The sequence below is a fragment of the Lathyrus oleraceus genome, chromosome 4 (genome assembly GCF_024323335.1).
Source record: "Lathyrus oleraceus cultivar Zhongwan6 chromosome 4, CAAS_Psat_ZW6_1.0, whole genome shotgun sequence".
Lineage (NCBI taxonomy): Eukaryota > Viridiplantae > Streptophyta > Magnoliopsida > Fabales > Fabaceae > Lathyrus > Lathyrus oleraceus.
The window spans coordinates 72,007,985-72,022,610 of record NC_066582.1 but is presented as its reverse complement, the minus strand read 5'-3'; the positions used below and the strand labels follow the sequence as shown (position 1 = coordinate 72,022,610).

The window sequence follows — 14,626 nt, the reverse complement described above, 5'->3', positions numbered from 1 at the left end:
CTGACTATGAAACCCAAAAGTTTACCTGATCGAACTCCAAAAGTACACTTAGCCGGATTCAGATGCAGTTTAAACTTTTGGAGTCTGACAAACAACTTTCTCAGATTAACCAGGTGATCTTCCTCAGTTTTGGATTTGGCAATCATGTTGTCCATATAAACCTCGATCTCTTCATGAATCATGTCGTGAAAGAGTGTTACCATGGCGCGTCGATATGTTGCCCCTGCATTCTTCAAGCCGAACGACATGACTTTGTAGCAGTAAGTTCCCCAAGGTGTGATAAAGGTTGTCTTCTCCATATCGTCTGGTGACATCATTATCTGATTGTACTCGGAGAACCCATCCATGAAAGAAAGGATGGAGAACTGAGTTGCGTTGTCGACCAAAACGTCAATATGAGGCAAAGGGAAGCCATCCTTTGGGCTGACTCTATTGAGGTCTCGATAGTCTACACACATTCTGACTTTACCATCTTTCTTAGGATTTGGAACGATATTAGCAACCCACTACGGATACTCAGAAACGGCTAAGAAGCCAGCATCTAGTTGCTTTTTAACCTCTTCCTTGATCTTGAGCGCCATATTGGGTCTGGTCCTTCTGAGCTTCTGCTTGACTGGAGGACATTCGGGCTTGAGCGATAGGTGATTCTCAACAATGCTGGTGTCTAACCCTGGCATATCTTAATATGACCAAGCGAAGACGTCGACATATTCACGCAACAAATCTACCAACTCGGAGTGTACATGCTTGGTGAGAGATGCCCCAACTTTTACCTCTTTTTTGTCAGTTTCAAAACCCAAGTTAATGACATCCACTGGTTCTTTGTATGGATGAATTTCTTTCTCTTCGTGCTCAAGGAGTCGTGTTAGTTCATTTGGTAATTCGCAATCTTCCTCACTGTCGTCTTCAGCTTGGTTGATAGGAAGTCCGGAATCACAGTTGATTTTATCCTTGTCGTAATCAATGGTTTTATTTTCTCTGCATATGATGAGCTTATTTTAGTATGCTTCTTTTTTTTTGAGAAAAAGTGGAAAAAAGAAAAAGAAATCTTTTGCCATTTCGTTGTTTTTTAGTGAAAACGGAAAATAACTGAAAGAAAAAGGGACACACGTTTCGTATGCAAAAAGTACTTTTATTTATTCATATAGTACTTTTAAACATGGGGGCCCTTACAAGATATCCTCTCGCCTCGGGAAGGGACGAGGGACGGAGAAAACAAAATGCATTACGTTTTTTCCGAGTACACCATAGGTATCACGGTGGCCGTCCAGTTGGGATGCTTGAATCCTGGTGGACATCTGCGAACGAGGCTGAATGCCCCTGGCTTTTTACCACTGGACTCTCCAATGACCGCCACGGTATGCTCACTTTGATAGTCGGCGCTGCTGAACTTGACCAGGTTGAATTGATTTTTCTTCGGACTCACCTTGCATGTTGCCGGGTAATAACTGATACCAAACTTGTCACGCTTTTCTGCCACATTGACGACCTTGCCCCAACTGGGAAGCGGGCATTTCTCCAATGTCTGCTTGGCACTCTTCGCTGAGGATAGGATGGTAGCGGATGATTAATTGTTGTTGGCGGAGGCGGAACTGACATCTTCAAATTCTAGACAGTGGAGCGGAACCTCGATGACCCCCTTATCTGTTTCAACATATTTGAAGGAGGAGAGTTCACTGACCAACAAATCTTCTTCCCCACACACAATTACCAGTTTGTCATCTATCAAATATTTCAGCTTCTGGTGCAACATAGAGGTGACTGCCCCAGCGGCATGAATCCATGGTCGGCCCAACAAACAACTGTAGGTTGGGCTGATGTCCATGACCTGGAAAGTGATATCGAACTGGTGTGGTCCAACACAGATAGGAAAATCGACCTCCCCAATTACCTGCCTTTGGGAACCGTCGAAAGCTCTGACAATCAATGCACTGGTTCACATTTCAGCCCCCCTGAACTGTAACTGGCTTAAAGTAGATTTTGGCAGTACATTAAGCGAGGACCCAGTATCAACAAGGACTCGTGATAAGAGAGAGTCAGTACATGAGACCGAAATATGCAGTGCTTTATTATCGGTCTTTCCCTTAGGAGGTAACTCTGCTTCATTGAATCCCAGATACCTACTGGCGGTGATGTTAGCAACCACGTCGTCAAATTGGTCGACCGTGATATCTTGCATCACGTGAGCGGTATTTAAAACTTTCAGCAATGCTTTGCGGTGAGCCTCAGAACTCAACAGCAAAGACAAAATTGATATTTTGGAAGGCGTTTGGTTCAACTGTTCGACAAGCTTGAAGTCACTCTTTTTGATTAGTTTGAGGAATTCCTGACTTTCCTCAACGGTGATACTCTTCTTGTGATCATTAGATTGTTCTTTCTCAACCATCAGCCCTTTACCCTTGGGTGCTTCGTCCTCGGCAGCTTTATGATTGTCAATAACTTTCGTCAATACCGGAGCAGTCGTCATGGTCGGAGTGGCGAGTATAGTTGCCCCAGCCTGCGGAGTTGGCGTAGGAGTTTCCTTCTCTTTAGGCGAGATAACTATGGGTGTTGGAGACACCCTAGGAGTGTATTTAGGAGCGAATACACGGTCACTTCGAGTCATGCCTCCCGCTCCAGCGATGTTGACGATCTCTGTATCGGGAATGCAGATTTCTTTCCCTCCCAAATACACTGTGGTCTCATAATTCCAAGGCACTGCCTTGGTATTTTGATACGGAAACGGAGTTGGAACACGGAAATGAATTGGCTGAATCCTCTTGGGAGGAGCTTCAACCTTCTTCTTCCTATATACAATTGTTATCGGTTCAATCACTGCCACCTCTTCTGCTGCTTTGGACTTGGAAAACCGTACTAACCCTTGATTCATCAATTCTTGCACACATTCTCTCAATTGCTTGCAACCATCCGAATCAGACTCGCACACTGAGCAATCATTATGCACTCCTTCTAGAAACCCAAACTTTTCAAGTTTTCTCAACACAACGGATAACGGAGTTTTCAACTCATCGACCCACTTCACAGGTTCTGCGGATTCTTCTTCAATGACGACACTGACTGTGGGACCATCATGATTAGGTAGGGGGTTCGTCTTTACGTTTGGATTTTCCTCCGAGATGGTCAAGATCTTCCTATCAATCAAGTCTTGTATTTTCTTCTTTAAAGGCCAGTAGTCTTCGGTGGAATGTCCCACGTGGCCGACGTGGTAGGCGCATGAGGCGTTGGGGTTATGTTTATAATGGTAAGGCGGCACGGCCTGAGGGATTTCTTTGGGCACGATGGCCCCCACATGGACCAAATATGGCACCAAGTCAGTATATGGTACTGGGATCTTGTTGTACTGAGCGCGTATGCCATAGTTTCCTCTGTTATTCATCCCCTAATTCTGCCCTCTATTGTCACGGTTGTATTGTTGATTCTGATCTTTCTGAGTATGAGCTGATTGTTGATTGCTTCTCTGTGGTTGATACTGGAAAGGCGGTTATTGGTATTAAGTTGCGGGAATGTACGAGTATGGACAGTACGGCATAGGGGCCATCGGAACTTGATATCGGGGGCGAGCCTTCGCCATTACAGCGTTTGCCTCCCCCTCCTTCTTTTTAGCGAAGCCCCTATACGGCCTCTTTTTGATTGTCTGCTATGTGGTCGTGTCTGTTATTTTCCCAGATTTCAGCCCATTCTCAACATGTTCCCCAATAGTAACTGTAAGACCCCAATTTTGGCCCTAAGATCCCTCATGGCCCATATCATATCATACCATGGCCTCAAGGATCATTGCATGCCCTAGCTTCCCTCCTAGTGGGTGGTTTGCCTTGTGAGTGTGGTTCTTGATCACCAAGCATGTCTTGCATTTGTATATCTTTACTTTTCATTTGTTTACTAACCAAAAAGTACAAAAATATTGTCAGTCTAACCTTGTTGCTTGCAGTTGAAGCAATCATCAGCAATTAGGTCAAAATCAGTCAAAGTCAGTCATTGCAGTGGATGGTGGCCATTCTTGTAGAATTTGGGCACCATGATCAATAATCAAGAGTTCATACATCTTATGACATCATTTGGAATCAAGTTCTCAAGGAATTAGGGTTTGGAATTCATCAGAAGGTGCTTCAATCAGGCAAAACCCTAGAAAGTCAAACTTGGTCAACTGTCCATTTAATCAGTGATTTGATGATGGGAATTGGTTTCAAGGAGCTCATTCATGCTTATACAAGCTTCATATATCATGTCAAGCATCCACAATGAAGAAAATAAAGTCAGACAAGAAATTTCCAGAAATAGAAAGTTGACCTGTAATTCAAATTTGCCAAAAATGGAAACTTCTTGATCTTAATCTTGCATCATGATACAAGCTCCAAATGAATTTTTGCCCAACATGAAAGTTGAAGATCTTGTTCTCCCATTTCCAAAAAGTCCAAGAACACTCAATTCCCATGTATGGTTGGCAAGATATGATCAATTCAATCTCAAAAATTTGTGAACTTCAAAAGGCCATATCTCTCAAACCATTTGGCCAATTTTGGTGGGGTTTTTTCCTACAAGTCCTATTTAATCCCCTCTTTCCAAAAATGCATTCATCATTCATCAAAACCACACCATGCAAAATGACATTTTTGGACTTGTCTTAATTAATTTCAAGTATGTTGAAAAATTGACTTTTTGATTTAGCCATTTTTAACACTTGTGGCCATTTGGAAATGTTTTGGGATGATATTTGAAGCTTGTCCAAGGCCCAAACTCGGGCAGACCACACCTCCATGTGCATATTGGTTCAAAATTAGCAAAATGAGCAAATTGAGTCATTTGAGATAATGGCAATTAGCATTTGCTTAGCAGACTTAAAACAGCAAATATATAGTGAATTTTCTGTCATTCTAAACCCTAGCAGCCCACATCTAATGCACAGAAAACTCTCTTTTCTCTAAAACCTCATTTTCACATCTTTGAATTTCTGACCAAAACTTCCAAAGGACTCGAGCTGGCTTTTGTGTTTTCATCACCTACCAACAATCTTGAGCTTGTTTGGAGCCCTATTTCCTAACTGTACCACCATTTTCATGCTGCTGCTACATGAAGCCACATCAATGGTGAATTTCAATTTGAGTGTTTCCAAGCTTCACTGAACTAAGCTTCTTCGAGCATTCATCATTTCCAACCATAAGGAGCACCTGTTTGAGCTTGTATCATCAAAACAACAACTGTCTCCTCCATTTCTTCCAAATCAAGTAAGGTTTTGAGTTCTATTATTCTCAAAATGTTGCCATGTTTTGTGTAGTCCTTGCCTTGCTGAATATTGTGAACCTTGAATCACTTGAAATGGTTGAGTTATGCATGAGAAATCTGGATTTTAATTTTTATGCTCAAACATGTTTTTGCTCGATTCACACTGTTTGAAGCTGATTTTGTTAAAATGGATGTTGGATTATGGTTGTGCTTGGTTTGCTGAATCGATTGCCATGCTTGATTGCTGTTTCTGGGCATGTTTGTATTCCACGATTGTTGGAGATGATGAAGAATACTGTTACTGTTCAAAACCCTAATTATTTCCAGAACTGGATTTTTTCACGTATTGCCTGCGTTTTGTTACTGTTCTATTGGCATGGGCCAATCAGAACATTCTGTTCACTCGCCCCTGTACGCACCGTTTTGATTAGTGAGTGTGGTATTTACCATTGTGCCACCGGTCAACCACTTTGACCTAGTAAACCATGTTTGTTCTTGATGTTTATTCCAAATTGATGCTCATCTTACAAAATTCATAACATCATCATTTTAATTCCAAAATTCATGAAAATTTTTTCATCATGTTCATATGAATGTCTACTTTTTTATCATGATTTTTGCTGATTTTTTGGATGGCTGGATCTTTAATGGCATTAGGGTTTTGCTCATGTATGCATATTTTGTACCCTTTGCCAAATCATTTGTGAAATTGTGATGCATTATCCATTTGATCTGAAATTTTTTGTGCTTAATCTACACTCATCCATGGTGATTTTGATGTAGAGTTCATGATTTTATCTTATTTGGTTGCTGAGTTATGAATTTTTGAACTAGGGTGTGACAATTTGTGTCACACCAATGATATGTAATTTCATGTTTTTTGTTGACATGCTTCCTGACCTCCAATTGATGTGAAATTTTGCATGAACCTACTTGTATATGTCTAGTTTATGTGTGAATTTTCTTGGAATTAATTATGCCATTTCCTAATTGTTTGAGATTTTTCTCCCCTGCCTAGTCAAATGTTGACTTTGTGTGACACATCTTGCCATTCCATTTGTGAAATTCTCATACTTTATTGGATGATCATGAAATTTTACATGTGCATACTAGACATCTTAAGCTTTGCATTGGTGTTGATCCCATTCATTTCTCATATGTTATCACTGAGTTATAATTTTTTGAAGTTGATGCATGATTGGTTGACTTCTTTGTGCATGCTTGAAATTGTTTTGGCTTTCTGATTTTAATTGACCATCTTCCCATGATCCAATTGAGCTGAAATTTGATATGCATGTCATGTTATGGATTGTGATTGACCATGAATTATTTGATGATTTTTGGAATTGTTTATGATTGCTTTTGATTCAAGTCTTGCTGTTGACTTCTATGAGCTTTCATTTGCCATGCTTTGACTTCTTTTGCTTATGAAATGATGATGATGAATGATATGAATGTGGGACCAATTGAGTTTGCTTCTTGAATGTTTGAACTTGATTTTGGTTGACTATCCCTTGCTGTTTTGACCTTCTCATCTCATCTTGACCCTAGGCTTGTCCTAGTGGTCTTGTTGCTTATGTTTGAGTTCATGTTTTCAGGTTAAGCAACAAATGCTTCCAAGAGAACCATCCAATTTGATTAAGCTTGATTGTTTATCATGAGCTAACCTCTTTGTTTTGTAGGTGGCTTGACTCATATGATTTGAGTCTTGTGCTTTGCACATTCATCTGATTATGTTGACTGTTAATTCTATTCTCATTTTGCTTTGACTGTTGAACTGTGTACTGATTCTGTTTGACTATTTCAGGTACCATTAGTTGCTTAGTTCTTTGAACTTGCTTTGCTTTGCTTTATAGCAATTTGCATTGAGGTATAATCCCTTTTCTTCATGTAGTCTGGAAGACCTGGCCTGTTACTTGGCCAGGCAACTGTCTGAAGTCCTCCTTAAGAGGCAATGCTTGTGTGTGTTTATATTTGTCCCAAGCAGGAAAAGTCCTTCAAATAAGGCAATTGGTAGATCAAAGAGATAAGCAACCTATCTCCTACTATTCTGTGAGTCTTCTCCTTGCTCCCATTACATGGTTGTAGCATTGAGATCCAAACCCAAGATCAATTGAGTCAATAACTTGTGGAGAGAGTTCCTACTTTCTGAACTCCCACGCCTTCTGATATTCAATGCTCTCCCTGATCAGGGATAAGAGCAATGAGGCACACCCCTCATCTCCTTTCATCTGCTTCACCTTAGCCCCTCAATGGCAAGGTTAAGAGCACCTTTTACCCTATTCCAGTTGGCTTCAATGCCTAACCCTTTTATGCGCCTCCTTGTTTGGTTATAGTGTGTGCTGTTTGATTTCATTGATTGATCACTTGCTTCATATGCACATGTTTGCTTGTATGCTCTATGCTTATCATCATTAATTGCTCATCAATGCATAATCATCTCATTTGTCTTTGTGACTTATCATTGCTGTTTACCCATTGAGGACAATTGTAAGACCATCCATTGGCCATTGCTCCTATGATATGGAAGTGAGTATAAGACCATCACCTTGGCCACTCATCTTATCTTTGCTTGATGCATTTGATTGTATGTGAGGATGCAACTGTAAGTCCCTGCAAGTTGGCATTTGCTTTCCTATGATCACATGTTGTTTTGTTTGTTGTATGTGAGGATACAACTGTAAGTCCCTGCAAGTCGGCATTTGTATTCCTAGGACCATACTGTGGAGGTTAGGGTAAGCCCAGACAGATTGGCATCTGACATCCATGTTTTGTTTTTCTTTGTTTATGTGAGGATACAACTGTAAGTCCCTGCAAGTTGGCATTTGTATTCCTAGGACCATACTGTGGAGGTCAGAGTAAGCCCAGACAGATTGGCATCTGACATCCATGTTTTGGTTTTTCTTTGTTTGTATGTGAGGGTACAACTGTAAGTCCCTGCAAGTTGGCATTTGTATTCCTAGGATCATATGTTGGATATTGGTATAAGTCCAGACAGATTGGCATCCGGTATCCAAGTTTCTTTTTGTTTTAGGAGATTAGTGTAAGTCCATTGAGTGGCCTCTGATATCCCGTTCTGTTTTAGGAGATTGGTATAAGCCCAGTGATTGGCATCCGATATCCGCTTTTGTTGACTTTCTTGTTTGTTCGTTGTTATCCATTGCCCATTCCAAAGGACACACTTGAATCATCTTCTATATGATTTCAAGAGGTGAACCTTTTAAGAAGTTTTACAATCCATTTCCATCCATTCATCCTCATTATGTCCTAAACCTTTTCACACTTTGATTTCAAACTTGACATAGATATTGTGCAAACATCTTCATGTTTTCAAATTAAAAACCTGGACCCAAGTCCTTGACTTTTTCAAAACTCCATTTCGTAATACTTCTTTTGAATTAATCTTAAGTATACTTTGACCCCACTTTCATAATCACAATCAATTAACTTCACTCATTCACTTGTTTTGGCTCTGTCCATTGTTAATCTTTTCATGCATTAGCCATAGGTTTCAATTATCATTGTGGTTGATGTAAACCTCACCTTATCTTTAGTGAGTCGACAGTAAGACTTCCGTACTGAAAACAGGGTTAACCCCTCTAGTACGTCGAAGCTATCCTTGCATGGTGGATGTTGGTTTTGGTCGAGTGTTCTCCCATTGATAATGAAAAGCCTCAGTGCTTGTGTTTAAAATTGAATCCACCAACTTTTGGAAATCTTTTAGCCGAACTACGGCGTTTTGATCCTTACCTTTGATGGAAGGTACGTAGGCAGCGGGTTCATCCGTTCAAACCCAATAACTAAAAATTGTATATTCTTTTCTCATCATCCCAATCATGTTTGCACAATATTTATGTCATAACAAATAACAATCCTAATACAACAAGTGTGAAAAGGGCTCCCTAGGAGTACCTAGGACGTAGTGGGTGCCTAACACCTTCCCATTGCGTAATTTACCCCTTACCCAGACTCTCTGATCTTTTTATTAGTTTTCTACGTGTAAAACTTCTTAGGCTTTTGTTCGCTTTTTAGCCAGTCCTTTGGATAAATAAAAGTGCGGTGGCGACTCGAAATTTCATTGTATGCTTTGCTTATGGTTTAATCGATAAATCATATAGCGACGAATACACCGCTACAGAAAAGTGGCGACTCCGCTGGGGAAAAAACAGAATCCTTGGTGGTATTGCCTACTTTTCACCCTTGTTGTGCTATATTGTTATCTATTACATGACATGTTTTTGTACAATTTGGGATAACTGTATTGATTGTAATGTTTGAATTGCTTGATATACAATTGCTGTTTGCTTTGGTGATCTGTGAGATGAGTTCTATACCCGAACTCGAGTGCACTCTAGGATAGGAGAATGGCATAGTCTTGTTGACTGGTGTGGAGTATTCCTTAGCCAGTTGACTTGCGAGTCCATTCACTTGGTGGAGGTCATGTTGAACTAATAATGTCACACAAGTTATTTGTGGTTAGGCATTATTCTTTCAATCATGTTCCGCAGAAGCCAAGGACCTTAGTTTACCAAACCCATCTTGGCCTATTTTTAGGACCGTAGTGCGGAGGTCGTTCAGATGTCAGTTCTGATGTGATTGTCACGCGATACTACACTCATAAGAGTTTCTCTTGAGAATATTCTTGGAATACGAGTATTCGTTCCTCCGATAATATTCGAAAGATGGAACGATGATTATGGGAACCTCTGATAGAACATGTCTGGCAGGTTTAAACCCTAGTACACTCCCTTTGGTTGGTTCTTAACCGAGACTCCATGCTCGTGACTCTCAGCAAACCCGTGATTCGTGGTTGAGTCGTTCAAACATTGTTAATATCAATGGAACCCGGATCAGGTGTAAAACCTAAAATCCACCAAAGTGGCTGGTTGATATTAAGGATGTTCGAGCCGGTTCATGTACCGTTAATATCAATGGAACTTGGGTGTCGATAAGGTGAAAACCTAAATCCACCAAAATGGATGATTGATATTAGGGATACATAGAGCTTTCCCACGACCTTTGTTTGGTGTGACTTGCTTGATCCTTGAGTGTGATTGTTGCATTCATGCATTCATGCATTCGTCTGCATCCATATCATCTGATAAAAAGAAAATTTTCAAGGAACTCAAAGGAGTTTATTTGCAAAAAATTTCAAACATGCAAAAAACCGGGAAAATTTTTTCACCTGATATATCTGATGAGATATTCTCATGTATGATCAAAATGCTTAAATATTTCAAAGTTTGCAAATAAAACCCTCGAGTTCCTTTGATATAAAAACAAGCATATGCATAAACACTTCATGCATCATTTGCATAAGCAGGTGTTTTGTTCCGGTCTCCCGTCCAGTGGTCTGACCCTGCGATCTCCATTTATTTTGAAGACGCACTTCGCCGGTACTATACCAGAGCCAACTCTGCCAGATTGATGGACCGTCCTGAGCAAGAGAATTGTGAACTCAGAGAGATTTTTGCCAGACTTAGTACTGTTGATGGATTTATTCCTGGTTAACCAATCCCGGGCTGGCATTGTCTACTGGTTCTGGGGCATGCAATGAGCAAGGTTTGTTCACAAGTGGAGGATTCATCCATGCTGATCAACCTGCAGAAGAGGAAGCTGCTGCTATCATCGAAGAAGACGCAGAAGATTTGAACAATTTTGTCATTCCTGGTGGTGTCTGCCACAATTGGGTCGCTGTGGACGTTCCTACGGTCATCCATAGATCAGCGTGATTTGTTCACTTTGTTCAAAACCCTTCTCCCATGCCAAAAGGAGAAGTGATGACATTGTTGGCAGCATATATACAATGATGTTTTCATTCAATTAATGCATTGTTAAACATTTGTTTTTCCATTTGTTTTCACTTTTTGCTTTTGCATGAAATCGGTGATCACAAAAAACCCTAAAAAACAATAAAACAACATTTTTCATCTGCATAAATGATTTGCTTGTTTAAATATCAAAAGCTTTTCATTATCCAGAATCATTATGCAGGGATTTCTAAACCCATTGAACATAATGATCCAACGCCATCTCCCAATCTTGAATTCTTTGTATTTGAGGCAGAGGAAGATGATGTTGAAGGGGATTCCTGACGAGATTACCCGAGCACTTGAGCAATGAAAAGCAGATCATTCAACTGCATCTCAAGAACCCAGCAACAGTCAAACTGGGGCATTGCAAATGCAATCAAATCAAAAAAAAAAAAAAAAAAAAAGATGAAAAAATCAAAAAATCAGGAAAAATTTTTCAAAATTTTTTCCAAGGGAAAAAAGAAAGAGTATACCCTCAAGTCCCTAGTTGACTGATGCTGAATGGATTCAAAGTTGCTACGACCAATTGAATTTGATTGAAGAGAAGCGGTTAACTGCCATGTGCCATGGTCAGTTATATCAGCAAAGAATGAAGAAAGCATTCGACAAGAAGGTCAAGCCTCGTGTGTTCCGAGAAGGTGACCTTGTGCTCAAGAAAGTTTTGTCTTTCGCGCCCGATTCCAGGGGCAAGTGGACTCCAAACTACGAGGGTCCATATGTTGTTAAGAGAGCCTTTTCAGGCGGTGCTTTGATGCTTACAACAATGGATGGGGAGGATTTCACTCGTCCTGTGAATTCAGATGCAGTCAAGAAATACTTTGCCTAAAAAAAAAAGTATATGCAAATAAAAAAAAAATGAAAAAAACAGAATAGCTCGCTAAGTTGAAAACCCGAAAGGGCAGCTTAGGCAAAAATGAGCGTCTCGGTGGAGAACCCGCAAGGGTAATCCAGGCAAAAATTAGAGACTTGAAAAAAGATATATTTGCATCCCGCTAGATTGAGTACCTCACCCTGGGGCAATCTAGGCAAAAATTAGGGATTTGGCAAGTAACTGCATCCTGACAAGACTTTCTGGTTCCACAGTCGTCATTTCGTCAGAAGATTCTCGATTCGTCGTCAACTGAAGCTTCGGATACATCGAGATTCAAATTGGTAGAGAAAGGATCATTATGTTCAATGTAGCCCTCTTCCAATATATATCACTGATTTCAAACTTGTACGGATCTATGGAGTCTTGCCATTTGCAGGCTACCATTCCATCAAATCAATTTGAGCTTTTTATCCAATTATTTGCACTCTTATTTGTTTCAATCCAACAAATGTTTTGCATGTTTTAAATTGATAAAATGTCATTGTTTAAACAAATTTTTCAAAAAAAATATATATTGTTTTAAACAAAGTGAACATTCACAAGATTGAAAGGATACTCAAGAATATCTCAGTGCTCTCCCGAGGGTGGCATGATTTCCAACAGGTAAGACATTCGTTCATATTCCTGGTTTGGTTGTATCTTCTTTCTTCAGACCTTTGTTGGGGTTGTTCCTCAAACAGAGTTGATTGTTGGGGTTGTTCCTCAGTATAGTCGCAAGCAGAGTGTTGTTGAAGACTTCGTTTTCTCCAGCAGCATTTTTCCCAGCATGGGTGTTTTCTTGTGAAGTTTCGGCGGTTGATGGTTTGTCATCTTGGTGCCCCGTCACTTTCTCCAGTGGGTCGTATGCCCCAGACTTCATTTGTCTCCTCAGCACAGTCATGAGTAGAGCTGTTATTGATATCCCCATCGGATTTGCGAGCAGAGTTGTTGTCACTCTTCCCAGTGCAGTAGCCAGCGGATTTGTCTGTTTCCTCAGCACGATCGCTTTCTTTTTGAAAGACTCGGTAAGTCAGCGGTTTGATACCCGGTACTTTACCTTTTCCCCGGCGAAATCGTCTGCGGAATTGTTGCTATCTCTCCATCAGAGTTCTTTCTCCTCAGCAGAGCATGGATTTATTTTCCTACTCAGTGGATTGTTTGGGTTGATATCCCAGTTTTTCATCCATCTTTTCCTCAGCGTAGTCTGCAGAATGTTTGTTGTGGCAGTTTCTCCAGTTGAATACTCCTTCAATCCCCAGTATGGTCGGATGATGGCTCTAGCATCCCGAGAACGGATTGATTTCCTGACTGTTTGTGATCCCCAGTAGAGTGGCTTATATCGCAGAATCTACTTGTTGTGATCAGTTTGCTATATGTTCTCCCCAAGTGGAGTGGTTCGTTGCAGAATCTACTTGTTTGATCTGTCCTCCCTCAGTGGTTTGTTCCCCAAGAGAGTAACCGACAGTTTTCCCCAGTAGAGTTGCTTATACAGTTAGATTCTATTTGGATGATATCATTCTCCCTCAGTGGGTCGTTCCCTAGCGGAGTTATGTAGTTTTGCTTCTACATCAGTCTGTGCTTGTGCAATGCACCTTTTTTGTTTCTCAGTTGACACTGGGATCCCCTGCAGACACTTTGGGACTTCTCTTGTTCCCCTACAGATTTGTCTTGGTGGCTGTTTTGCCCGTTGTGACTTTCTGTACCCTGATTGGGTTGTTTCCTGATATCTCCGACCCTCTGCTTCTTTAGCAGTACCCGCAGATCTTTGCTTTACAGCATGAAGATCTCCGCAGATTGGCTTTCCAGCTGGTTGTTCCCCTGGAAGTATAATACCGGGCGTTTGATTCCCGAACCTGTTGTGTTAGAATTGTCTGTTTTGTCAGCATTCATCAAACATAAATCACGCATATTCATGCATATTCATAAACATTCAAGTATTCATGTTGCATTTCTTGCCATATATCTTTTGTTTGTCGTGTCTCCTGCTATGGTGATATAGATCTCTTTATAGATCTCCCCAAGCAGATGTCGGGTGTTTAAAATCTCTCCATATAGAGTCAGCCCCATAAGCAGAAAATGTTTGTCTTTCCTTCTGCAGTTCCCCACTGAGATATATCCTCGTGGATGACGGTTTCTTCCGTTTCCTCCCAACACATATATTGGGACGGATTTTCCTATTTGAGTTATATCCTCATTAGGACGTGTCTTGATTTAGTCTGTCTTTTCGGATTATTCCCGAATTGGCTATTTGTCAAATGTCTTGTGCTTCCCAGTGGGTTGTTCCCCAGCGGAACGTTTTGGGCCTCTACCCTCATACCGGTGGTTATAAGTCCTACTTTTCTCCTGGCTTTCTTGGTAGAATTTGTGGTTATGCACCTTTTATTCTCCAGCCAGAGTTGTTGGTTTTCTACCCTCATACCGGTAGTTGTAAATCCTATTTTCCTGCTCTCCAGCAGTTTGTGGTTTGTTATAAACCCTATCTTGGCGTCCCGTGCGGATTTGTGATTTGTTCTATCCCCACGTGGAGTTGTTGGTCTTCTACCCCGTATTCGGTAGATGTAAACCCTAATTTTGTGGTAATCTCCACCCCCTTTTGGCCTTCTGCCTACAAACCAGCAGTTGTAAGTCCTATCTTTGCGGTTTTTCTACAAACCGGTAGTTATAAACCCCGTTCTCTCCTTTGCAGAGTTAACTTTGTTGTTCATCCCAACCGATGACAATTTCTCTTGTGGTTATCTTCATC

The 14,626-nt window shown here is 40.7% G+C and overlaps 1 protein-coding gene across 1 annotated transcript; it reads right to left on the bottom strand.

Annotated features, from left to right (window-relative positions):
- Positions 1 to 1,936: 1,936 nt before the first annotated feature.
- On the bottom strand, positions 1,937 to 3,376 carry LOC127136079 (uncharacterized). Its single transcript, XM_051062681.1, has one exon. It carries the CDS (start codon positions 3,374 to 3,376, stop codon positions 1,937 to 1,939), a length of 1,440 nt encoding a protein of 479 aa, XP_050918638.1.
- Between the last annotated feature and the right edge of the window lie 11,250 nt (positions 3,377 to 14,626).